Raw genomic sequence first — 26,988 nt, 5'->3', positions numbered from 1 at the left:
CTGGAAAACCTGAAATGTATTATTCAAAAGCTATTTGAATAAAGGTGCTTTTTTTTTTTTTATTCCTTCTTGCAGTCACTAAAATCCTGCCATTTCAAATTTACTGTTAAGAATTTTGCAGCATTAATTTTTTCCCCCTCTCCTTTTAGGAAAATTTGCTTTTATCTATACTGCCAGCTCATATCTCTATGGAAATGAAGCTAGCAATCATAGAGCGACTAAAGGAAACTAATGATAATAGGCAAATGCATGATAACAACTTCCATAGTCTGTATGTAAAAAGGCACCAAAATGTTAGGTAAGTGGAAACTCTAGAAATAATTGTATTAATATAAGCTGCTGATTTTTAACGGAGTATGTGGCCCAGTGAAATTAAAATTTGCAGGTAGACTTTCAGGCTGAAGTGAGCTGCTTTCCTGTTGTGGGAAGATAATGTCTTGAACTGATATGTGCTGTCTGCTAAATCAGTTGAGGTACTTGAACCCTTTTTTCTGGAGTTGTTTTCCAAAGAGAGAGATGCTTTGTATTAAATGCATTTTAATATTTAAGCTGACTGTGGAATAGACATATCTTAATTTTTCAATTATATTGATTTTTCCTTTTGTTCTTGTCTAGCATTCTTTACGCAGACATTGTAGGATTTACTCGCCTTGCCAGTGACTGTTCTCCTAAGGAACTAGTAGTGATGCTGAATGAACTTTTTGGAAAGTTTGATCAGATTGCAAAGGTAGGTGTTGCAGTTTGTTGTGCAGCAGGGATAAAGGCCACCACTGGAAAAAGAAGTCTTTTCCACAATGCGGAAGAGTTGGTGTTAGTGCTTCTGAAGTCAGGAAGGGAAGATTGCTTTGGCTTTAAAGCTAACCAGCAAAATTACATTAAAACAAAATTTAAAACAAAAATGGGAAATTTAACAAGTTGTTACTGTAATTCCAATTCTTGGGTCTGGAGGTTTAGCTGTATTGTTCAGGGAATTGTCTGGTAGCAATAGATTGTAATACCGCTGTACACAAGCTCTATTGAGGGGCTTTGCTGTGTTCGGTTAGAAGGATTGTTTGTTGGCTCTGCAAATGGAGAACTCTCAGGCACACACTTAAATTAATAAATTCAGTTTACTGCATCAGACCAAGGAGTTCTTTAGCTCAGGAGTAATAATTAGTAATGGATACTTACAGAAAAGTGTAAGAATGGGAAGTAGATCAAACTGGTCCCTATTAAGATGTACCCTCGCTACTGACCCTTCAGGCTGGCAGTAGTTCTTACCACTTCCAAGTGCTCCTTGAGGTTAATTTCTTTGCAACTCAGGGTTTGAATTCTCAGATTACAGGGACTGTATCATATACATGTTTGCATGAATGATTCTGATGATTTCTCTTATCCTCTAAAACTGACCCTTAAATATATGTTCTGTCATATCCGTTAATTTTTCTGTTAGCATTATGAAGCAAATATGGCTGTAGGAAAATATTTTGTTGCATCCTATGTGGCATCAAAAAACCACATATCAACCCAAATTCTGGTTCTAGAAATTTAGCATTAGTAAAGCATAACTCAGGACTAGTGACAACCTATTAAAACTTCCCATGGTTTAAAGGTGTTGGTTTGATTTCATTATTGATTATATTTGAATGTACTGAATGTGAATGAGAAAATTAATGGACTTGGAAATTCTTGGTTTTGTGAAATTAAAAATTATTCAGAAAAAGTGGAAAAATTCTAAAATTATTAATATATCAGAGGAATGAAATTGCTTTAATTAAGCTTTGTGGATGTCATTTAATAAATTCTTAAATATATCACTGATTAAAACCTGGCTAAAATCCTAGTTAACCTTTTTAACTAAATGACATTGCTAATCTTTGTATTTATATGAATTCAGTTGCTGTTAAAGCTTTAAGTACTGGCAAATAAGAGAGTCATAGTAACTGTATAGTAATTCTGTTGCTGCACAGCAGCTATTAAGAACACACAGAGTAAGTCATGTCATCTTAGTTGCCACGAACTTTTTACGTTGAAGTAGAAGCTGAGGTTAAAGACATTTGGTCACTTCTTGCAACTGTTCCTCAGATAGAAAAATGGAAAAGATTCCAGATTTTGAGGGCTATGTTTTAATTACTCACTCCTTCTGCAAATTGCAATGTTTAAAAAAATGTCTGGATTTAGTGAGTCAAGGTCTTTTGCAACTCTGGTTGAGCTGCTAGAAGAGATTCCTGCTTTCTGTGCTATTTTTATTCTGCAGGGGCATATTCTCAGTCATCCTTTCCATAATGTAAAAATGTTGTAGGCTCCAATTTACTTAATGAAAGTCGACAGCTAACCTGGACACTGAGCTGGATACTGAAGTCTAACATCTCTAATCAAGGGCTAGGTTCCCCTGCTGATCTCTGAAGCACAGGGCTGTCTAAGCTTGCTGCAATGCTTAGAACCTACTGGGTGATTTAAGATGATGGAGAATGATGGATGTTCTCTTACGGCTTTGACTGATGAGGGTGAACAGCTTCGTTTCATAAATTGCCCCTGATTTGGGCTGATTTTAGAGTTAATTGAAAAATTGCTGGGCTGTTCCCACAGCAGGGAGGGTTGGGAAGCTGAAGGTGTCAGCTGGCCCAAATTAAGCCATTTCTACTCATCAGTCAAACACTATACACCCTTGCAGAATTAGCCCTGGCTTGCTTGCAACCTTTGTAGTTAGAATTCTTCGATAATATTTTAACAAAAGACAGTGTGAGGAGCTCTTTGCTCTTCCCCTTTGCTCTCTCCAGACAGTCATGGGCAGCAGTATCCTCTGTTGTACAGTTAGGAAGTAGTTTTCTGCTGACACAGTATTGCTGGTGGGGGGTTTTTTTGTTAGCGATAGCAAACTGTAGTGTGTTCCGGCTTCCTTTTCAGTCATACTTAATTAAAAAAAACCCCAACATTTTGCTTCTACAAAGCTACCAGGTTGGGCATCTTAATTTCTAACTTCTCCCTAAATTCTGTGCAGGTTTTACGACACTGCACAGTCTTATGAGGATGCCATGCAAAAATTGAGGAAAAGGTGAACAAACTGCCTCTGAGTCAGGTGTTAATAAAGACAAAGATTAAAAGATAGATAAGTAGATTTCATCATTTTGATGGTAAATTCTGTGACAGTTTTGGTTTTATTTATGGTTTGTTAACTGCCCACAGTTCCAAGAATAATGTCAGAAAGTGTAAGACAATTTTATTTCAGAAATGCTTGAAAGTGGTCATGTCTGTTATCATCCAGTGGGCAACTCCAGACATTTGGATGTGGGAAAAAGAGAAGTAAGCTTTATTCAGCAAGGATTGAATGAAGCCTGACTTTCTCAAAACGATATAGACAGGTCTTAGTGTTAGTGTCATTAGCCTGCTTGCAGTTCATTTCTTCCTGTTAAATGTGTTTACTGTAATTTCACAGGAGAATGAATGCATGAGAATAAAAATCCTGGGAGACTGTTACTACTGTGTCTCAGGCCTACCTGTGTCCTTACCGGTTCATGCCAGGAACTGTGTTAAAATGGGACTCGACATGTGTGAGGCAATAAAGTAAGTATAGCACAGAAGACTTTTTAATGTATCAAGGCTATGCAGATACTCAGTAAAGTAATTCTTATTGTTCTTGTCAACATTCAATGTGGGTTTATTAGCTATAGTTAGATAGTCACACATTAGGTCATGAGTTTTTCTCTTGTCTTGGCACTAAGCATATAATTAGACTAAACCTTAACACATCTCCAGGAGGAGGAGAGAAAATCAAAAGTGTAACTTACGCTGTAATACCCTCTTCCCTCCATAGGCAGGTGAGAGAAGCCACAGGAGTGGATATCAACATGAGGGTTGGTATTCATTCTGGGAATGTGCTGTGCGGTGTGATCGGCCTCCGGAAGTGGCAGTATGACGTCTGGTCGCACGACGTGTCCTTGGCAAACCGCATGGAGTCTGCGGGCGTACCTGGGTGAGCCTGTCCCTGCTGACTCACTGTCTCATCACGGTTTTCATAATCCTGGTTTATGAGTCTGGAATTTGTAACTGCTGTGACATAAACCCTCATAATGGGATGATGAAAACAGGACAAATGTGTACTTACCAGAGTTGTAAAATGTTAATATTTTCTGATTCTGTTTGCAATGAACTAGAAAATTTTGTTCATAGGCTAGCGACTGCTTCTTGACCTTCCCGGCATTGGAGACACTTGTGCGTCTTCAGCAGTGCATTGTGTTGACTTAGTTAATTGACGTTGTACATGGGGATAATACTCTATTTCTAAGTTTAGCTAAAGAATAGATATGCTGCTTATGGTGACAAGGCAGAGATGCATGCTTACCTTGTGTTTCTCTAAATATATTGATCAGTCCCACTTGAGTTATATTAGCTCTATATTCACCATCCCCCCCCACCCCCAACCCACAAATAACTCGGACATTAAAATGCAGCCTGATGAGGAGCATCCAAGCAAGGTGAGTTTGGAGCTGTTGGTTGTTGCGTATTCTCTCTGTGTAGCATTTGTCATGGGCAGAACAGGAAGAAAAGTGAGTGGTCCTGAGCGGAAGAGCTGAGGCCAAGCACTAGTGTAACTTGCCCTGTGTTGCTCAGCAGTGCAGAGAATTAGTTCTGAGGTTAATATTCATGCTGCCTATTTTAAGATGCTCATTGAAAAGGACAAATATAAATGTTTTAAAAAACACACACACCATTTTGTATGTTCCTCATATAGGAAAGTACAGGCTTTTTTTTTTTTTTTTAAATTTTCTAAATTGAATTTGGGGATTACAATCCAGCTAAGACCCATCTTTTTTTTGCGGTAGCCTGCACCAAAAAACAGTATATTAAGAGTTGCCTTTTTTTCATTTCCAAATGAGACCATGGTTTTGTAGATTCTTAGTAGTCTGTGCAAATTTGTACTTACTAATTGAATGGCATTCATGTGGGTATGTGTTTAGGCATTATGGAAAGTGATTCTAACCATTGACATTATATGGTTTCTTATCAATGCCTCAGCTTTTAGGTATACACTTGTAACTTAAAAATTAATTTCTGCAAAGTGATAAGGGGATATGAATATCAAATTATTTTCTTGCATTGGTGACCGAAACAGAAAAACAACCTAATTGGAGCTTGGTTAATAGTTGCAATACCATCCAGGTTGAGTGTTTTAGTGTGTTGACTCAGCATGATTAAACAAGAATACAGAGTTGTAAAGTTTCTTTTGTTGGTAAAGCAAACAACATGACTGAATATGGCATGAAAACATACTTTTCTTAGTCACATTTAGGATCATCACCTAATCTTGAAAACTTTGATTATTCTATTATGTTCTTTGTGCTTACGTTTAATAATCTGTTAAAGAATAAAGCTGGTTTAGGTTGTCATGTTGATTCAGAAACATTACACTTAATACATCCTACATCTCTACATGTCTAGCAGTCACTTATCATGTGTTTCAAAACTAGCCAGAGGAAACCTTGCACTTGTGGAAGACTGCGCCTCACAGGGACGAAGGGTTTCTGTTCATTATACAAAGGTTATATTTGTTTGATGCTCTGATGAAAAATGATGTGTCTGGGATTCCCCATTCCAGTGTTAGCTACTCCTGCTCCTTTGGGAGCAGAGGTTTTGTCCTTAGAAGCAGTAGGAGGGTTTTTATTTAAAATAGGAAGTATATATATTTTGGGTTTCTGTAAATGAAGGAATTCTAAAGACTTTTGAAGGATGCAGGAACACTTTTAGCTTTATAAATATTTTATTTCCATAGACAGAGTATCCTTCTGCGTCTTCCCAATTTTAAAAATTATTTGCATTCATAACAGTGTAATATGCTAGTAAAGCAGAAAGGACTAGCATAAAACCACAATTAAAAAGTATTTATGACCAATTCTCTCTAATATATATATGCCTGAAAGATCAGAATGTGTTATTCTCAGGCCTGTTAGCCTAGGAAGTTGAATGCGGTATGTTAAGTGTTCTGTACTAGCATGGTAAGTGCCATAGTGCATGTTACAGCTTGCCTTTGAGAAGCAGCTTTAGCAGTAGCAGCTTTTGGTTGTGTGCTGATCCTGGAATCCAGTACACATTAGCAACTGCTGAGAAATCATCGGCGTACTAATTTAAATGGAAAGAAGTTTGCAGTAAGATCTGAAATGTACTACGGCAGTGTGTGATTTGAGGAAGAGGGGAGAGGAAGCTTGGTAAAATAGAAAATGGTGGATAGCGAACAAATGTTCTGCCTTTTGAAATAAGTGGAACACCACAGAAAACTTGCTGCAGTACATGACTGTGTTTTAAGGCTCAGTTAATAGAGACATCACCCAGTATGCCTCATCTCTATGGGAGAAAATGATGCTTTAGAGCAAGCTTTAAAATTTCAGAGTTGAAGGTTCAACTTGATTGCAAAACTACATCATCAAGGTAATTGAAAAAACAGGGTTTTGAGACAATTACCAGTGAACAAATAAAAATATGGATCCTCTATATTCCAAAACTCTTACCTTCTGGCTCCAAAAGTATTGAAGAATTTTTTTGTTCTTCCTTGTGGGAAGCCACAGCCAGTGGTCTCCAGATCTTGGCTAAGTTATCTTCAGGCGAACCTACATGCAGCGTAAGAAAGTCGAGGCTGATGGGACAGCGATCCCGGTGCTCTCTGTAGTTAGGATGGAGTGCTGCACGCTGTCAGCTTCCATTCTGGAAATGTTCTATTCCCAGCTCTGTGCTGACAGACTGTAGGACCAACAGCACCGTGTTTAACCCCCTCTCTCAAAGAAAAGAGAAAAACTATGTGATGAACAATGAGAAAGTAGACTATAATAAATGCTATTTTATGAACACACTCAAGTCTACTGTTGAGAAATTCTATGGAAAGACATTACTTGTAATTTATATGGAAATATGTGGTTCAGGATACTGAGCTAAGTAACATTTAAGGGGAAGTGTGAATATGTGCAGAAAAATACTAGCTTCCCCCCTTAGAAGTGTGTTACTGTTGCTGCTGTGTTATGCTCTCCTCTGATTGTTTCAGTCAGAAAAGACAGACTTTCAGGATTATCCTCCTAGATGACAAAAAAACCTTTTCAAACTTTTTTCCTGACTTTGTAAGCATCTCCTCCCCTCCCCGTGCATTTCTAGCACACGACAGTCCTCGCTTGTGTTTTGTGAGCTTTCCCCACAGCTTTTGTCATCTGAAGCAACCTGCCTGTGAGTCTGTCCTGTCAGCCATCAGATCTCCTTTGATCACATTTCTTCTTGTTTCTTGTATGTCCCTGCTTATTTCAATTGAATTTTATGTTGATCCTGTCTCATTTTGTGGAGTGTTTTTTAGCATATTTGCTATGAAAGGTGTGCAACAAAAAACTGCGGTAAAGGACTGCAAATACGGTTTTTAAGTTACTGGCAGGATTTTGCAGTTGGCTGACAAAGGGAAAGATGGCTGAAAGCAGAAATGTCAGCAGTGGCCATTGAAATGTAAACAAAATGTTTAATGTGACCTTTCTGGTGAGTGTTTGGGTGTCTTTTTCTTTCTCCCCTTCTCAGCCGTGTACACATCACTGAAGCAACATTAAATCACCTGGGCAAAGCTTATGAAGTAGAAGAAGGGAATGGACACCTGAGGGATCCTTACCTTGAATCCATGAATATCAAAACCTACTTAGTGGTTGATCCAAGGGTATGTGTATGTTTTTAAACATGTATATTATTCAAATATATACATACATTTTAAGTACACAGGTGTCTGTGATGCACACACCTTTTAATTCAGGAACAGAATTAAACCATGGTATGAGTCATCTGAGTAGTTTAGATTTGGAACTTCAGATCTGAAAGCACATCCTAGTGTTTTATGACATTTCTTTTAGCTTGAAGGTAATAAGTATTATGCTGAAACTCCTTATGTGGTCCACTTAGAGTAAAAATACATATTTGATTATGTATTTGTGTGAAGCGTGTCTCGCACAAATCCAGGTCAGAAGGTGGGATGAAGTCATGAAAGAATATCTGTACTGTGTGGCCACTTTCAGATAAAATATTCTCTGTAAAGTAGCTTCTGATATCTTCTTCCTCACTATTTTAGATGTGAGATTCACCTTTTCAAGGTATAAAGTTAGCAACTGTTGGTTGCCCCCTCAGAGCCTGGTAACTTCAAACACCTGGAGTATTGCTATTTTGAACTGACTTGTGGTTGATAGGTAAAATATTTCAAAAGAAAAAAAATGAAAATTACAAACTTATTTCCTTCAGAATCTTTAAAGGAAGGAACAGTATCGAGCCACTTTTAATTAGCAAGGACTTAATTTTATCTTTGTTGCACGTTTTATGTAGTAAACACTGCAACACCCCCTACATGTACACAGCACATATTCTCAGAACGAGGATCTAAGTCTATTAAAATGGTCCCTGCTCATTTGAAGATACCTGTGAAATGGTAGAAAATAACCAGTCATTGATGTATTGGTTTATTCTGTAGTTTTAGCTGCCTTGTAGACCCACGGGGTATTGCTCTGTACCATGTATATACTACCTGACTCTTCACGTGACGTAGGGATCTAATCTAATGTTGAGACTGTAACTTGTGGGTTCTTCTCCTAACCACTGGTTTGATACGCCCTAGCCCGGGAATTGGGAAACTTTTTCCCCTGCTGTTGTGCTGACTGCAAGGAAATGGTATCTGTTCATAAGATCCTGTGATCTTTCACATCATCATAAATAAACCAGGAAGTTTGAATGTTGTAGTGTTACAAGGAAAGGCTTGTAAAGGCAGCTACAGCAAATTTATTATGTCATGATTTGCTTTAGCTCACATTAATTAAATGAGATAAAGGAATTGAGGTTGTCTGGCACATTGCTGATAGTCATTTAGAGTCCTACTAAATAGCTAGATTGTATAGTGCTAAACCACTCAGGTGCTTAATTTCATAGTACTTTGTATAACTTTATGTTTCTAAATAAGTGTGTTTTTTCTCTTAGTCCAAACAATGCATATCAAATAATCATCTCCCTAAAACAAGAGTTAATGATGGGCTGAAGATGCGAGCATCCGTTCGGATGACACGTTATTTAGAGTCCTGGGGAGCAGCCAGGCCCTTTGCCCACCTGAACCACAGAGAAAGTGTGAGCAGTGACTCTTCAAGTTCACAAGGAAGGCGAAGAAAGGTGAGGTTTGAAGTCGTGATTGTTATCCTATAATTGCAAACAGAAAATAATGGGGTTTTGTGGCTGAATTTCTGCTGTTACTCTTGGTGTCAAATGTGTACATAGAACTAAGAAGGTATCTGTGCAAGAAAATATTGCTGGAAAGGGTTGATTATGTAAGCCTCTCCATGAGAATGGTTCTTGATTTTTATTTGTGAATAAAAATGTTTTTGGCAGCTTCCTGAGGTTTAATTTCAGTAGTTGTTCGCCGTTTACTGAGCGTGTAACTTACTCTGAATTCCTTACTTGATTTAGGAAATACCTTTGTGTTCCACTGGGCGCCAGAGAACTTCTGATAGGTTTGTCAAGTACTTTCTTTTTAAAAAATATGTAATCATGTTCTTCTCTTGCAATTCAGTGTACTGTAAGCATGTGATCTTTTGGCTGATTAATCACTCTGTGTGTGGTATTCCTGCATTAGAATGATTAAGCTAGATCCTTGGCCTTTAAAAGACTACTCAACTCACACTTGTTATTGTGAGCAGACTAAAAGGAGTTTCCCTACCTTGGTCTTACTGGCCCCTCAGTCATTCAGGCTGTATTTTATTTTATGGGCTGTAGCAGGATAGAAGGGAGTAAGGAAGTAAGAGACCCTAAGGAGTGATGGAAAACAAGTCAAAGCAACTCATATATTGTATACATGTATATATTTTAACTGCTTGTGCTAACTCAGCTTTTCGTTTTCTCACTCATAGATGCTAGATTTGTTTGTAAGTATTATAGTACAAAATAAATACAGCTTAACATAATAAGTAAATATATTTTACAAGCTATGTCTTTGGTTAGTAGCATTAAAGTTGTGCCATTGTCGTGTAATGAAGAATTGGCATATGTAGAATTGCTTCAATGGTACCTGTATCACTGAGTTAACCAAGTAGATAATTTTAGCTTATGAAGCATTCTTCTAGTTTATCAAAATATTGTCTTAAAGAATGCATGATTTGAGTAACTAGAGAAACGCTTAGTGAAGTGCTGGTGGATGTATACATTTGTCAGTTTGGGGCATTCTTGTTTAGCTTTTCCTTGATAGCTTACCCAATTGCGTACTGAGGAAGGGTGGTCCTCTGTAGCCATTCATCGTTTCTGAATAGCATTTGTGACGTGGACTTCATTTCATTCTCAGAAATTCATCTCAGAAGGGAAGGATAGAGGAAGATATTTATGATGAAATGATGTCAACCATTGAGGGCCTCAGTTCAACTAAGTATGCAGTATTTTTTTTTTTCTTCACCTTTTCTTTGAGAATAACCTGCATTCTCAATTATAAGTCTAGATATAAAATTTGCTTCTTGAAAATTAAAAGTTACTGGAATTTTTGTCTTGTCTTTTTTTGGTCTTTGTTTGTTTTTTACTTATTTTAATTCCTTGGTTTTAATTTGAATATAATGAGTATTACTGCATTATTATAGGAGGAAGCCAATGGTTAGTCTAGCTGTTCAATGTAGTATAGCACTATGAAATAGCAAAATTATTGCTTTGTTTCTTATGACTGAAGTAATGAGCTGAACTGGGATAGGAAGTTAATGTTTGTGTTCTGTTTATTAAAATAAGTTGTGTCAGGAAATGGCATGCAATCCTGATCAAAACCTGAGTATAAAGTCAAAACACAGTTTTGGATGTAGTAATAAAATTGCTTTAGTCTCTGGTTCGCTGAAGGTAAAATGGTCTAGCAGTAGCAGGTGGTGCATTTGGCACTATATTTGCATTTGAAAGCACACAAACACAGGCCTTGTTGGTTGTTTTTTAAAAGTTTAAAACACAGTATTTAAGTCCTGTCAAATGTAAAACAGTGAATTTAGGAAAAAACCCTCTTTCTTTCATCTAAGCTGTAGCAAGGCTGTTATCACTGTACCTCAGCTATTCCTAATAGGTACCTGATATTATTTAGGAGAAGTTTTTTGAAGCTGTGAGCCCTTGCTAACATCTGCTATTATAGTTTCCTATTTTTAAACTTTAGTGAAGGTCTGGGGTTATATTTTACTTGTAACTGGCAGACGCTGCTCTCTGTGAGAGTGTTTTGGATCTGCCTGTCAGCTATATAAAACTGTAACCGCTCATATGTTACACTATGAAACATAAAGACCTTGCAGAGCTGTCAAATGTGTGTAAAACAGTGGCACTTCCACACTGTAAACTGTTGAGTCTCAACTATGGCAATGCTTTTGCATACTCTCCTTGGCCTGTTGCAGACCTTTTGTAACATGTGTTTCTGAATGCAGTCCGTGGTGTGGCAAATCAGATGACTTCTGTGGATTTTCACTGATTTTTGCAGAACCTGGTCTTGAAAAAGAGGTTGGTAAAAGCAAAATAATCCTTTCTGGTTTTGATTGGCACTTCAGAGCAGCATAAGAATGTATTTGAAACTGTCTATTTCCATTCTGAAATTGGATTCTGGAGGTGACTGCACATCCAAAGAGGTTTTTGGTAACTAATGGAAAGCAGATCTCCTGATTTGAGTGGGTCATTCTTCCTTGAGAATGATAATTCTGTAGATTAAAGGAGATTGTCGCTAATCTGTGGTTAAATTCTTGCTATAGTTGGTAGGAGTTTGGTAACTTTACTTTTGAGAATACTTCATGTAGTAATGAGATTTATAAAAGTATTTCTGCATCCATAAAGGAAATGCTTTCTGCAGTTATTTCAATCCAAGTATAATACTGTTATTTGTTAGGTACAGTGTAATTTTTCTGTTTGAATAACTGTTCTTTACTGTGCTGTGGTGTACTGTGTGTAGTTACTGCGGAGGGGGTGTATGTATACGCTTTAGGTTTACTTCTGTGTATAGCCTTTTTTCATAAAGATTTTGGCTGTGCACCTGTGAAGTGCTGATTTACATACTCAGTGGATTTCCCTCTGAAATCCTTCAGATTTTCCCTCTGAAATTATCCTTTGGACTGGGATATTTTTCTTGACAGATGTTCAAGTGAATTTTATTTGGTGGTTTTCTTTTGTTCCCTTTTAGTTCTACATATGTTTTTAATAGTCGAGTATAAATTTAACTATATGTGTCATCTCAAAAATGTAATGAATTAAAAAAACCCTGGAATTATTCTTAAGTTTTATTATAATCTGTGTTTCAGTATCGCACCATTCCTATTCTAAAACTGAAGAGTTACTTCGCATGTGCCAGTTTTGTGTTCCTCTGTATATTTCTGGTACAGATGTTTATAATGCCAAAGTAAGTGTCAGTATTTTAATAATTTATAATTCAAATTAACCAACAGCTAAAGTAAAACTCATGTGCATGAAACTTCTTAAAGTCTTTTGCAGTTCCTGAGGGTTTACATTTAAAAAACGTACACCTCTTAGAACTAATCTACCCCTTAATAAAGGAGTGCATTCACGTTGTTGGTATGAGAGCCTAGATATCAGTATGGAAATAAAATAGAAATACTTCTTTAATATTGTGTTTGCTTAGTACACACAGGGAGATGTTCAGTTAAGTGAGAAATACTATTTTACAGGAATAGTTGGTTGTAAGCATGGAGTGAGCAATAGCAAAATGGGATTAGCTGGTTAAAATGTGCTCAGTGATCCTTTGTCTGTAGAGATACAAGGAGGAAACTTTGAGCTTGTTGTCATACTTCCAAGAAAGCAAGAAAGACGTTTGATAATTCTAAAGTTTATGGCCTATTTGTTTTTCATGGCTGTTGCAGTGCATGTTATGCATGGGGTAGTGGTTCAGGCTGTCAGTGAGGAGTAGAGTATCTTAAAGTAGTATTTGTGCAACAGAGCAACAATAACCTGTGCAATGTTATGGTTAGCCAGTGCTATTAGAAGAAAAACTGTATTTAAATTTAGAGAACCACTGTTAGCAAGCATTAGTCTGAATTGTGGTTTGAAAATTTTTTTCATTTAACACTGGTTTGTTTAATGCTTTCTCTTCTGTTTAGAACTGCAAAACTAGGAATTTCCTTTGGCATTGTTGCAGTCATCATTGTACTTATTTTGCTTGTGTGCTTTGCTGAGAAGTTTATGGTAAGTTTATTTAAATAAAAAGCTTCCTTTTTCAAAAGTGGATGAATATAATTCGACAACTTGGTTGATCTTTTAGGATGATGAGTTAAGCTGTTAATTTCAGGAGGAGTTACAGGAGCCTTGAGCCTCATTTTACCAGAAAATTTAATTGCCTGAAATAGATTTTAATGTCTGAAAATCCTCACTGTAATTCAGAATTATTTGGATGCCAGAATAGATGGGTAGGGGGGAGTAGGAAGATACTAAGACTTGCTAAGTGGGGTTGGGGTTTTTTAATTTATTTTTATGTTTCTCCTTAAAAGTAATTCTGGTTGTAAACCCTGATATTTCCTATACTGGAAACAATATTAAAAGCAAGATAAGTTTGAATGCAAGGTTAGTTTTCATAATTGTTTATAAAGTCACATGAAAATTACAAACATATGAATAATTTATCAACAACAATTTCATAACTGTTAGAATTCCAAATACACCATTACATCAGATAGGACACATTGCATTTGCAGTTCCATTTTCTTTGCATTATTAAGTGTGTGCAATTACTGTTAAAAAAAATATAGTGACATAGAGTTCAATGATAAAAATTAAAAAAAAAAAAAAAAAAAAATCCTTCTCTAGTCCCAGAACTGTCTAGAGGCAGAAGTGGGAGAGGGAAGGGATTTAAGAGAGTTTCTTACACTCACCAAATTTATGTTGTACCAGACCAAGGGTGAGAGGGGATTTGGAAGTTCTGCTGAGAACATGGCATCATTATTCCATTGCAAGAGTGGTCATGGTGGTCTTCCTGGAAAACTGCCACAGGAAGAAATGTCTCTTACAGAGCCAGGTTCAAATTGTGTAAAAGGGAAAAAAAAAATTGCACTCTGTACATGGAATAAAGTCTTATGATTAATTTAAAAGTACAGTTAGGTAGCGTGTATGGATTTTATGTTTGTATGGTGTTTCTATATATATGAGTGGATAGATTTTTGTATATTTTTATATATGTGTGTCTACGTAGAGGGAAAGAGGTGTGTGTATATGTATGCACGCATGGTTTCTACATATGCAAAAACACATGCAGAAAAGAAAAAGAAAATTCCAAGATTGCATTGAACTTTATGCTGGGAGTGTTTTGGTATAGTATTCTTGAATAGTGCTTCCCATCGTTAAAAGTATATGCTTTACTAGATATTTTTCTCTACAGCAACAAATGGAGGATATAAGGGTGGCAAGAAAGAGGACTGTGATTGATTTCAGTTTAGTAATCAGAAAGTGTACTTCTAAATATAATATTATAGCTCTGTGATTGAAATGTACGACATAGGTTATCACTATATTTTTAGTAACGATCAATCAGATCATTTTGTATTTCTAAAGCAGAAATTCAGAAAATTTTAGCACTCGGCCTCTTTGAAATAAGGAAGCGTTATCTCTATTTTCAGTTGTGGAAAGACATTAGGTGTTTAATCTGAATGACTAGATTCAGAGTTCTACAGTAGGATTCCAGTGAAGACTCTTGACACTCTCCTGCAGAGAAAAAGTATTTTATATTTAGAAATATTTCTTCCCATGTATCAAAGTGTTATCCATGTTACTGAAATAAACTAATTTTGTTTACAGAAGTGTTGCTCAGAACAGTGGCCTTTCCTACGTCATCTTTGTGTTATCTCAGAAAAAGTGGAAACAGTGCCTTTACTTAGGCTTCCTTTAGCAGTCATCACTATAGGTGCCTTGCTGGTTATAGCCATTTTTAATTTGGTAAGTGTAATTGCATTATCTTCATTCTGTGAACTTACTGTAACATTGACAGTTTAAGTAACTTCCTTTATTCTTTTTGTCAATACTGTGCTTTTTGCTGCTTTTTCTAATGTCTGATTCACGAGTTTATTTATGCAACGATAATGCATGGTGTCATGTAAAAGCGTTAAAAGTAAAAACTCCCAGTCCGTAGAACTAAAAGTAAATGTGATAGACTTGAGTTCTAGATTACACCATCTTTCCTTGCTTTAAAGTTGGCATTTATAATTACTTTGTACTGTAATCCTCATCACTAAGATGGTCTTCCTTTTTTCTTAATGCAAGTTTAAATGTTTGGCTGCAGCAGGTAGAAGTTATTAAGCAGTTTATTGTGCTGTTTGCACTAGCCAGTAATAGTGCAGATGGAGAAAGGGTGGGTATAGCTTGGCTCTCTTCTAAAGCCTAAGACGTTGGGCATAGTTACTGCTAGACTAAGATGCAAATGGTGTCCGTCTTTTAACTTTAGTTTGAGTGTTGTATTGCACCTGGAGTACATACATCTGCAAATAGCTCTGTGGAATAACCTCATGCTCAAGGCCACTGTGCTGTAGCTTTATGTGACGCGTGATGTTAACAGTTAAAACTATCTGACAGCTAGCTACTAAAAGTGATGTCCTTCTGATTCCACGTGCTTGGTCTGCCATTATTCTGATTCCACGGGGAGTTTATTCTGAAAGCTATACTGCGGAAGGTGCTTAATTTTTCTTTTGTACGGTTCTTTTTCTGAACTGACTCTCAGTGGTGTCATATGAACACCACCAGAGACAGCCTAAAAGGAAGGAGGAACAGCAGCTGTAAAACTGAGGGTGAGACAGAGCCACGTTAGCTGTTAGATTAACATAGCCATAATATGCAACTTTACCCAAAATGTAAAAGTAAGTGAGGAAATTCTTGACAGTTTTAACCCTCTTGCACCTTGTGTGTGCATGTATGTTTCATACAACTATATGGCATATCATTGTATTTCAACATTTATATTGCAGTAGCACTGAAAGGGCAACTAGGTCAGGATTCATTGTATACTATATGGAGAAAAAAATTAAAATTAGTGACTACATGCTAACAAGTTTCTATGGTGGTTTTGTTGTTGGTTTTTTTTTCCCCAATATATCAAGACTACTGAAAAGAACAAACCTGCAAACTTTACTGGATCTAATGACCTGTGTGCTACCACCTATGTGAGTACTGTCTTAATTTCTAAGATTAAAATGAAGTGAGTCATGGATGGTGTGTATAATATAGATGGATGGCAGCATTTTGATATCTTTTTTTATAAAGATAGAATATTTAAATCATTGAACACAAAGACTTGCTCGTGCCACCAGGCAGTTCTAGGGATATTTTCTATCATTAGCTATGGATTTACTGTGCCTCTTCTAGGGATTTTGAAAAGTCTGGAGTACTTGTGGATAAAGCTGAAGTCTTGGCTTATTTTGGTTACTCAGCACCTTTGATGGGTGTTCTCTAGCATTTCTATAAGGATATATTCAGCACTTACTAATGGCACAAAAGGATTATTTGGGAGAGTTTCATTTTTTATTTCTTTAATCCCAAAGTAGCATTCTGTTTTGAGATCATCCAAATGTTTGGGATGCTCTTTTGTCACCTGGCCACCCCTTTACATGATGGACATGTTTTTGAACAGTGCACAGCAGGTTGTGTGAGGACCCTTTCATTCAAGTCCTTACGGCAAACGATGTTACACATATATATAATGCACATTGTACTCATCTGGTAATTTTCTGTTCTTGCATGTCTGTAAATCAGCCTTTTGGAAACACAACTCAATCCTGCGTTGAGGAAACTGTAAGTAGTGAATACATGTTACTTTAAAACCCAGATCTTTGAATTTTGTATATAATACTGACAACTGGCAGGTTCTGTTGCTGTATAAAACACATCTTTTTTTAAGTATCTGACAGCAGAAAAGTTCTTAATCAAATCAAGATGTTTCATGTGCTGTTGCTGTGCTGCATGATGTATGGCATTGTAATTTTTTGACATTTCAGACTTAAAAGTAGATCTAAAACTCTGAGGAGAAAGCAGAAGAACAGGATAATGATTGTGTTTGAGAAATGAAATCTGTACTTGCCAGTGTCCCAGTAAAGTATCTTGATAGAGTGAAAGGGTTTAAATGGCCAACAGACCTGTGTCAGTGTTCTCTACATAGTGGTTTCTTTTTCAGAGGTTTGGCTTCAGGGAGGAGAGTTGGTATAGTTACTATATGTTACTATAATAACTATATGTAACTATAGTTCCTATATATTACTATATGGGCTCTGATCCTGAGTTGCCCCGTAAATTGTTCTGGTTTCACTCACTTCAGTAGAAATGTTAACTGTTAGCTAATCTCCCCGATCTTTGTTAGGTCTGTGCTATTATGGGTGAAAAACTGTGCTTTATACATAAAGAGAAAGAAACTCTTGAGGAGCAGAAGCTGAGGTAATTTTGGAGTTGTTTGTAGTCTAGAGTATGCTAGCTCAGTGTCTTAGACCTCTGTGAGTGTCTGCAGGGAGCGATCCTGTCTGCGCAGTGCACTTTGTACCACCTGACAGTTTTAATGCTCCCAGCTGCATGCTGACCTTGCACACCTCTCCTGACCTGCGATTCCTTGGGGAATTTTTTCAGTAATACCACTAGGTGATGGCCCTAGCTTGATAAGGGTTATTAGCATCAAAGTTCTTATGAAGTAGCTGTGTCTAAGGTAGAATAACAGGTCACTGTCTTCACACGTTACAGGTGGGGGAGATGGAAATGTAGTATCTGCTTAAGGTTACACTGTCAGAAAGGGGTCAGAAATAGGGCCAGAATGCTGGAGTTCCTGGTTCAGAGCCTGTTCACTGGACTGTGGTCTACTTTAGGTTAGTCTTGAACTTTAAATAATAATTGCTTGAATTAATAGCCTTCACAAGATAAATTCTCAACACTTCATTTTTAATCTGACACTGCTTTTGTAGGTGTGATGTTTTTTGTTTATCTTCAAAAAATTTAAAAAATAACAAAGTATTAAGTGCAGGCTTCAAGTCAATTAAAAATAAAGCTTTAAGTGTGTTTAGCAAGTGATTGTAATTTATTCTATTTAAATTAAAATTATCATGAACTTAGTGTTTGCTCTGTTTTGAAAGTCTCTTAGGTATAAAGCCTGAATAATGCAACTGCTCTTTAAATTCTTCTTTTACAGTACTATGCTTACTGCTGCATATTGGGGTTCATTGCTTGCTCGGTATTTCTTCAAATGAGCTTCGAGCTCAAAGTTCTCCTCCTGTCCATTGCTGTGACTGTGTACCTCATCATTTTTAATACCCTTCAGCATAGAAACTTGAACTTCTATGGCAACAGTACCAGGTGCAGTGTAAAGTTTCTTATAACTGACAATAATATTTGATTAAAGGAGGTGTTTGTTATATTTTTGTACACTAACTGGAATATTGAAATATCAGTCATGTAAGTCAGACGTTAGAAACCTTCCTGTAAAGTTAATGACATGGAAATCATATTAGACCATACAACCTTTTTTAAAATTTTCTTTTTTTTTTTTTTAAAGAAAGTGTATGTGTTCTGAAAAATTCTGTAGTAAGGCTTCTGAGATCTCTGAAAGCTTAGCTTACATTAAAGACTAGGGGATAGAATATTAATCTCATAATAAGGTTGATCTTCTGTTAAACTATGAAGAAAAGTCTTGCTAAGAGTGATGCTCAAGCTCTGCTTGCGAGACACTGCTAGTCAGTAGGATAGTGAACTCATTTACTTACCTTACTAACTGGACATATTTTGAAAAGTAACAGCAATTTACCTGATTTAATTGAATAAACTATAAAAATACTTAAAGAGAAATCACTTGGAAGGGTTTTACTTTTCATTTGTAGGTCTTTCTCAGATTCTCAGCATAGTCTTTTAGCTGAAGATTACGATAAATTTATTTTGCAGAGGCTAACTGTGAGCTGTCAGCACAGCTTTTTTTTAAGCTTTTTTAAGCTGTCTAAAGGAGCTCTTAATTTGACCTCTTAATCCCAGGCTATTCATGATAATTTAGTCTGATGCGTTTGTGAACATTAATAGATGTGGTAAGACAGACTGATCTTACTAGGAAATATGAATGGTGTCTCAGATTTGTATAGAACCATATACAGGTGTGATTTAATGGCTTTGTTTTAGCAATTCAGGTTTTTATTTGTTATCACCTTTCTATAAATAAGAAAGTTCCTTTTCTTGCTTCAAGGCTGTGTGTTTGTGGGGCAGTGTGGGGTGCAAAGCTGCAGCTCAGTGTGATGGAAATTAAGATGGCTGCATTAAGATAAAGGCATGTTTACCTGAACATGGCTACGGTAGCTATGTAACAAGGTTTCAGCACTTATTTTGTCATTACATGAAACACAGTTCATGTGCTGAACGGCATGATAATCCTTTCTCATTATTAGGATAGGACTGATAACCAGACAGCCACTGGCACAAATGAACAATGGCACTGGTGGTGTATGTTCTGAATAAAGACACCCTCTTCTGCTGTGCTCTTCTTCCCCTCCCCGCCCCTGCTCCCCCCCTCCATGCCTTAATCATTTCAATTTTCTTAGAGGATACAGATGACTTTGTATTGCTTTCTCTTTCCAGGCTTTTCATCAGAGAGCCAAGGATAACAACTAATTTGTATCTGGTTCTATTTTACATAACCCTAATTTTACTTGCAAAACAGGTATGTATTTGAAAAGCAATAGGTTAGTTCTTTTACTTGCAGCAAGTTGATTTAAATAAAATGCAAAAGTGTTGTTCATTGAAATTGTGCTCTAAATTTTTATCTGTTTTTTATATTCTTGTACTTAGTTGTCAGTAATATACTTACTTCTACTTAGTTACAGACAATGGAAAAATTTTTACTGTGAAAAAGTGGGAAAATGTTTATATTTTTCCATAATGTTTGCATTACAGAAGTCAGAACTTTAAATTCTTCCAGTTTGGATCGATCTGTATTTATATGTCAGTATTTGTTTTAAATCAAGACAGTAGTTCAAGATAAAAATAATCACCATGTTATTAAAAAGTCATTTTGGTAAATACACATGATGTACCTAAATGGCATTCATTCATACTGCCTGCTTTGTATTTTTCTGACATTCATTCTCAAAACACATCTTTCATAACTATATAGGCTCAAAAGGCCTTGAAGAAACTTTATTGCTACTACACTTAAAATAACTAATATTTTTCAGTGAGATATTGTATGGATTTAATTTATTGTACTTGGTCCCTTTGCAGATTGACTATTACTGTCGACTGGATTGTCTGTGGAAGAATAAGTTTAAAAAAGAACATGAACAGTTTGAAACAATGGAGAATGTTAACAGGCTTTTGCTGGAAAATGTACTTCCAGCACATGTTGCTGCATATTTCATTGGTGAAAAACGAAATGAGGTATGTTTAGTCTCTGCTATGTGAAGGACAGTAAATTGGAATTCTGAGATACAGAATGTCATGCTAACAAGCATACAGAAGACTATAAGGTTCTTCACTCTTTGCTTCTTGTTTGTACTCCCAAGACCTTTGTAAAACCAAGAATCTGCTATCCAGATGGCCTCAAAAAAATACACTTTTATTGTCACTCTATGAAGTCTGTTTTCAGAATTGGTAGTTCGGCTTCAGGACACAGTTTGAGTTTGGCAAATATTTAAAAAAGGATTTACTGCTTTCCAAAGACCATATTTTACTAGAGAAGATGGGCCTTCTTTTTAAAGAAGTTAGTTGAGGAACAGATAGTATGTCCTTGGTAACAACTTCGTCAGAAGTTAATCGATAATGATTTATCTTTAAGACATCCATCTTACTCTGGTAGCATGTCATCAGAGTAAATACTGCTGATTTTACACCCATGGTAAGTGTCAGAAGACTGGCACTGTCCAGAATAGATGAGAATCTTTAATATACATAGATATCTCGGTTTTAGTTTAGGCAAATCAACTTTGTTAATGTTTCTGATAAAATAAGAGGTGCCAGCTGTAAAGTACTGCAGTTGATTTCACAGGAAAACTAATTTGATTACTGGTTACAAACAATAATCATAGTTTTGAATACCTGTGGTGAAAGGTGACTGCTGATAACGTGTGACTATATTGTTTTCCTGTAGGACTGGTACCATCAATCTTACGACTGTGTCTGTGTCATGTTTGCATCGGTACCGGATTTTAAGGTGTTTTATACTGAATGTGATGTCAATAAAGAAGGCCTGGAATGCTTGCGTCTCTTAAATGAAATCATTGCTGATTTTGATGAGGTAATTAAGCTTCTGGCAAGAAGACTGGACTGACTGGATTACATATTTACTGCAAAATAAAATGTTTCACTAGATTTTTGAGCATTGGGGGTGGGAAAGGCTGTTAAGCTGAACTAGTATTCTGACTTGAGCCTTGCAGTCTTGAAAGATACATTCCCATCTCATGGGGTTTTTCAGTTAACATCATCTAATGCATTAGTAGCATGGTTTGAAACTGCTGAATTTCAGGACTTCATTTCAGTACTTCAGTGCTTTTATTTCTCCTGTTTGCAGGTAGAGCAAAGCTGTGAAACTAATCCTCGGTACTTTATCTAACCTTCATGTGATTGATAGTATTCCTAGAGATGTTTAATGCTTGTTGTAGACAATGTAAGATTTCCGGTTAAATCTCAATGAAATATGGTATTAAAGTCTCAAGTTTCTATTTTCCTTCCCTTCAAATAGCTCTTGCTAAAACCAAAATTTAGTGGTGTTGAAAAGATAAAAACCATTGGAAGCACTTACATGGCGGCAGCTGGTCTCAGTGTTACTCCAGGCCAAGAGAACAATCAGGTACATGGTGTCTGAAATCTGTCTTTGGTATTCTCTGTGTACATAGGTTACATTCAAAGTAACAAAATGTAATGTGATTTAAAAGAGAAAGTAAATCACCAAGAGTGACTTTCTGAAATGTAGGAAAAGGTGAGAGAAGTGTATTGTTTGTGTATTGTTTCCTTCTGATTTCACTATTTATCTCCTAGTTCAATTTTTTTTTTTCCTAAGCAGGTATTGTCTGTAACCACAGCATACTTTTTACATCTTTAATCTTTGATTCCAGTAGCTTAACATTTCTAGATAACAGAATAGCTCTAATAATAGGGAAGTCAAATAAAGGCTGCCAAATAAAGGCCATCTCAGAATTGGACAATAAGCTTTTTGTGATACCTGAGAACTGGCACGAAAAGAGGATCCTCGAGTACCACATTAGATCTGAATCTGAAACTGTTTGTCATCCAGAAGAATTAAAACCAATTTCTGTACTCAGGCTCACTTTCACTATAGGAGGTTTGTGTATGACTTTCGGATGCGGATACAAAACATGTAAAATTAAATCTGGAATCCTAGAAGACAGACATAAATTCATTACAAAATTTAACCATATCATGCTTGTCACCTCATAGCCATTCCAATTGAATTTAACGTAGTTTTTTTAATCCATTTTGAATGTTTGTTGAACTGTGCAATTCTGCGTAGTCACAGGGGTGAGTGGTCTCATCCTTATAAATATATACTTAATTCACTAATAGCACTGCTTTGGAATAGTAGCCTGACACAGCCATCTATGTTGTAATTTGATCATTAATATGTATGTGTTGTGAATTGCATAGGATAAGGAGAGACAGCATGCTCACATTGGGATTATGGTGGAATATGGAATTGCCTTGATGAGTAAACTGGATGGCATCAACCGACATTCCTTTAACAATTTCCGCTTACGTATTGGTAAGTTTAGTTTGTGAAGAACGTGAACCCAACCCTGCAGCTCCGTAAAAATTAAAAATGAGGTAGGATGATTTAGGTAAATTGCTGAGTGCTGTGGAGACCTTCTTAACACTGAACACAATGTTTGGATTAATATAAAATGCTGGATAGCTGGAAGTAGTATTTTCTGGTCCAGCCTCTTTAATATGCCAAGCTCCTTTGTGGATGGGCTTTTCTCGTTGCTGGAGGGAGCAACACCAAGACTGCAGCTGGATGAGTTTGGAGAAGATTAAAAGACACATGAGGAATGAAGTACCCTGTTATCACCTGTTGACTAAAGGACAATATTGTCATTATACAAATGTTTATCTCTATCTCCTAAAAGTAGAAAAGGAAGAATTTAGCTAGGTATGAACTTTGCCCTAGCTCTTTCTTGGACTTACCATTTTACAGTGAGAGTCACTTCACATCTCTTGAGCCTCAGGACTAATATTTCTAGAACAGTGGTAATACGGATTGCTAGAAAAGTGTTGCAGGGTTAAGTTCTGTTTTTTTTTTTTTCCTCTGAAGCTCCTGACTTACTGCCTATAATGAAGGTAGATATCCCATAACTTTCTGCTTCGGTCATGACACCTGCTTTTGTTTATGCTAAGGGATAAATCATGGCCCTGTGATTGCTGGTGTGATTGGAGCCCGGAAACCTCAGTACGACATTTGGGGCAACACTGTTAACGTCGCCAGCCGAATGGAGAGCACGGGGGAGCTGGGGAAAATCCAGGTAAACACATCAGCGTTGGAATGCCTAAGAAATTATTTCTAATTGGGTATGGATTTTTAAAAAATGGGAATAATCAGAAGAATTTCATCAGAGTTTTTAATTCTTTTCAAAGGTCACAGAAGAAACAAGTAAGATACTACAGGAGTTGGGATATTCCTGTGAATGTAGGGGACTCATTAATGTCAAAGGCAAGGGAGAACTGAGGACTTACTTTGTTTGCACTGAGACTGCCAAATTCCAAGGTATGGGACTCAACTGAGGCTACAATGATGTTCATCAAAATAGACTTAGAACTGCCTCCCTTCTGTGAAGACTTAGAATTTCCCTCCTTATGTGAAGGACTTTATTCTAAAAACATATATACTATTCCTATTTCTTCAACATCTCAAGATGAGAGGGTTGGGTTTTTTTTGAAAGAAGTTCTGAAACATTCCTAGAAGACATGCAACAACCAGTCTGAAAAGGACTACTTATCCCTGAAATTCTTCGAGGATTTGCCTGGAATTGCCGTGGGGCATTTTCAGTTAATTCCTCCTTACCTGCACTGTGGGAGTCTTAACAGCTCCAGTAACAACACATGTGGATGCACTGCAGAACTTGTTACCACATTAAAACATTGCGCTGTGTCATTCTCTGACACGCACCTGCCTACAGTATTGCCTTTGTCGCAGACCTGTGAGATGATGCTCTGGACACTGCGGATCCCGCTGTAACGCTAAACAGACCTCACAGCAGGAGACACTGAATAATGGAAAGAGGAACACAAGTAAACTCAAATATATCATTTGATAATTGTGCTGAGCTCCTTTGGAAAAAAACCATTAATTGCGCAGTATCAGATCACTTTTTTGTTATCTTCCCCTCGTCCATAAGTACTCTATATTATGCAAATGTTTCCATGATCAACAGCTGTTCAGAAATAACTTTAACCTAGTTCAGAGGTTTATGTTATATTATATTGTTATATATTCACATTAGAGAATGCCTTTAATATTTGGCTTTAAATTTCAAAAAGTATACCCGATCCTGAGAAGCACTGAGCACCTGAAGTTTTTCCTGCATGCTTGGTTAGGTAGGCTCTGGTAACAGCTAGTTTCACTGCCACCAAGCAGGAATTCTGCATGCTAACTGCATTCTTGAAGGCACTTACGGAAGAAAAAATTGTCTGTTTTGAATTGTTTGAAGAACAGAACTAGTATTATTATAGAAACAGTAGCAGATACTGTATAAACTACCACGTCTGAGGTGGGGTTTGGGGTTTTTTTGTATTCTTGTTTCTTCAATTTGACTAGCTACTGGCTGGTTTATATACCTTTTAAAGGCAATGCAGTTTATGAAAAAAAAATTGGGTTTGAAAGTTACAAATGATGTATGGAGAAAACATACTGATAATGGAATACTTATGTTTCAGCAGAGACTCAATACCGAGCGTAAGTAGAGCATTAGTAAGATGATCACAGAAATTGACTTGCTGTAACTTAGTTTGTAAAGTTTTTAAGCTGTTAATGGCTTTTGCTAATTTCTAAATTAGCATTTTTCTACTTTCTGCAGTCACTTAATCTGTTTTCTGTTGGTGGAGATGATAGTATTTTCTGAGGCTAACATCTTATGCACTATGATACGTATTAACGAAGGATGGATTTCCCCCACCCCCGATACAGCACATGTAGTATGACTAAACAGCACAGTGATTAATGAGTTCAACATTGGCTTTGTTAAGCCTTACTCTTCTACAAACAAAGCAGCATTTACTAATATTTCTGGGTTTAGTACTAAACCATACTGAAAAAGTGTTTAACAAGCAGTCCTATGCACCACTGCTTTCTAATTACTGTGTAATTTCCTTAGAAGATGAAGTGACCATGTTTCAAGACAGGAACAAATCTTAAATATTGTCCAACTGTGGATTAAAAATTGTGCTTATAGCCTTTGTCAATTTGGTAGGTCAAAACTGTGTTTGTAGTAAGTCTCCAACAGAAAATAGCACATTAGAAAACCTTAGTTTGAGGTTGTCCGGTTCATGTATGGACTCTGCTTGAAGAAGTAGTTTCATACTCAGTGTCTTGTTAGTGTAAGGTCAGTGTTGTAGTTGAATAAACTTTCAAGCAGCTTTTGCTACACTTGTATGTTGTGTATTTGTAGTAACAGGTGCTCAGCAAGCATTTGTTTTGAGATATTTATTTATTGTTTTATAAGGACCATGCATGTGTCAGAGGCTCCTTTCAGCAGTCTTTGATGGCATGTTAGGTAAAGGAACTGTTTGCCTCATGAATATATTTTGAAAAGTGCATTATGCCTATAGATAGAGCTGGCTCTGGAGTGTTTCTGTTCACAGACCTAGTAGAATGTAGATGTAAGATATCAATGGAAGAAAATTCGCTGTCTGTAACAGCATTTTGAAATGCTTTTGTTTACATTATATTGCCTGTCAGGCTAGTAACTCGCTTGGGTGTAACTTCAATTCAACCTCATTTATAGAAGTGTTAAAAAGAGCAGTAGCTTTCAAACTGGAAGAAGCCGGTTTTAAAAGGCCATTATGCACTTGCAGCATTCACTCCATGTTGGTGTACTGTGCAAGGCATTCTTGGATAAGTTGGAAACTGTGTAATGAAAAAGGGGTTGTATCTGAGGATGACTTTCTGATTTCTCATCAGAACTGGAACTGTGTAATAGGAGAGCTACATTCAACCACAGAAAAAGCTCAATTTAAGAAGCAACTGTATTTAAAGAATGGTTTTCAGCAGTCCTTTTGTGAGTGAACTGTGAAATGTAAGACTGAGGAAATAACCTTGTTAGAAAAATCTCCCTTACAGCATTATTGTTTTCTTAAAACTGAAAAAATGGCACTGTATCTAATTTGAAGAGCTAATAATGTCTTGAATTAGCAATCCAATTTAAAGAACAAAATTGGTTTTTACCATTAAATAAAAAATTTCCTGAAAGTTGTCTGGTTTTGCAATTATTTTGATGATTCCCATAAAAAGGTGTTTTTCTTATACCCCTATAGAGTTAATGAGGTTGGTTTTACTCATAAACTCAATGTATTTTTTCTTTTTTAATTGTGTAAGTAGAAAATACCTAGAATGACATACTTGTGTTCAACAGATAAAGAATAATTTCAGTACTCAGTCTTCTGTCCTCTGTGGCCTCCCGCACTGTATGAAAGGTAAGTGATGGGAAATGAGATGCTACACTGTGAGCCAGTAATGATTTGGCTGGCATGGCTGTTGTACATCTTGTCTTCTCTTGTAGCATGAAAATGTCTTAAATATTAATGGAAAAATTAATTCCCTGGAGCAATATTTTAGCTGCAATTACCTGGAACTGTGAAAAAAATTCTAGTGGTGACTTTATTAAGAACAATTCGGGACAACTGAAAGTACTGGAGAAAAATGCAGGTTGATGGGTCAACCTTTCTGGAATGAATTTTAAGAATTATGTAAGTTTAAAAATAATTAAACAAACACTTCTGCAACTGTTTTTAGACAGGAGGAAGGGAGTGTAAGAAAGATGTTGTTCGTAAGACTGGGATTAAAACACCGCCTGTCATTCC

The 26,988-nt window shown here is 36.5% G+C and overlaps 1 protein-coding gene across 3 annotated transcripts in view; it reads left to right on the top strand.

Moving 5' to 3' along the window:
• ADCY7 (adenylate cyclase 7) overlaps window positions 1-24,857 on the top strand; it is a 42,933-nt gene extending 18,076 nt beyond the window's left edge. For 2 of the 3 annotated variants that reach the window (XM_074913463.1, XM_074913460.1), the window contains 22 exons: window positions 150-298; window positions 616-727; window positions 3,416-3,543; window positions 3,794-3,952; window positions 7,522-7,654; window positions 8,953-9,138; window positions 9,433-9,476; window positions 10,301-10,381; window positions 11,397-11,469; window positions 12,258-12,355; window positions 13,071-13,155; window positions 14,758-14,895; window positions 16,050-16,112; window positions 16,702-16,740; window positions 18,116-18,279; window positions 19,543-19,624; window positions 20,185-20,340; window positions 21,050-21,196; window positions 21,641-21,748; window positions 22,564-22,678; window positions 23,311-23,435; window positions 23,548-24,857. In XM_074913463.1, coding sequence (XP_074769564.1) covers window positions 150-298; window positions 616-727; window positions 3,416-3,543; window positions 3,794-3,952; window positions 7,522-7,654; window positions 8,953-9,138; window positions 9,433-9,476; window positions 10,301-10,381; window positions 11,397-11,469; window positions 12,258-12,355; window positions 13,071-13,155; window positions 14,758-14,895; window positions 16,050-16,112; window positions 16,702-16,740; window positions 18,116-18,279; window positions 19,543-19,624; window positions 20,185-20,340; window positions 21,050-21,196; window positions 21,641-21,748; window positions 22,564-22,678; window positions 23,311-23,435; window positions 23,548-23,694 — 2,532 coding nt within the window. In that variant the 3' untranslated portion in view covers window positions 23,695-24,857. The remainder of the gene's footprint in view (window positions 1-149; window positions 299-615; window positions 728-3,415; window positions 3,544-3,793; window positions 3,953-7,521; window positions 7,655-8,952; window positions 9,139-9,432; window positions 9,477-10,300; window positions 10,382-11,396; window positions 11,470-12,257; window positions 12,356-13,070; window positions 13,156-14,757; window positions 14,896-16,049; window positions 16,113-16,701; window positions 16,741-18,115; window positions 18,280-19,542; window positions 19,625-20,184; window positions 20,341-21,049; window positions 21,197-21,640; window positions 21,749-22,563; window positions 22,679-23,310; window positions 23,436-23,547) is intronic. The other variant, XM_074913461.1, reaches the window with a different exon arrangement.
• Window positions 24,858-26,988: the final 2,131 nt, after the last annotated feature.

This window comes from Athene noctua, chromosome 9 (genome assembly GCF_965140245.1).
Source record: "Athene noctua chromosome 9, bAthNoc1.hap1.1, whole genome shotgun sequence".
NCBI classification, from domain to species: domain Eukaryota; kingdom Metazoa; phylum Chordata; class Aves; order Strigiformes; family Strigidae; genus Athene; species Athene noctua.
Note: the sequence above shows the minus strand (reverse complement) of the source record. Positions and strands in the feature narration are given on the sequence as shown.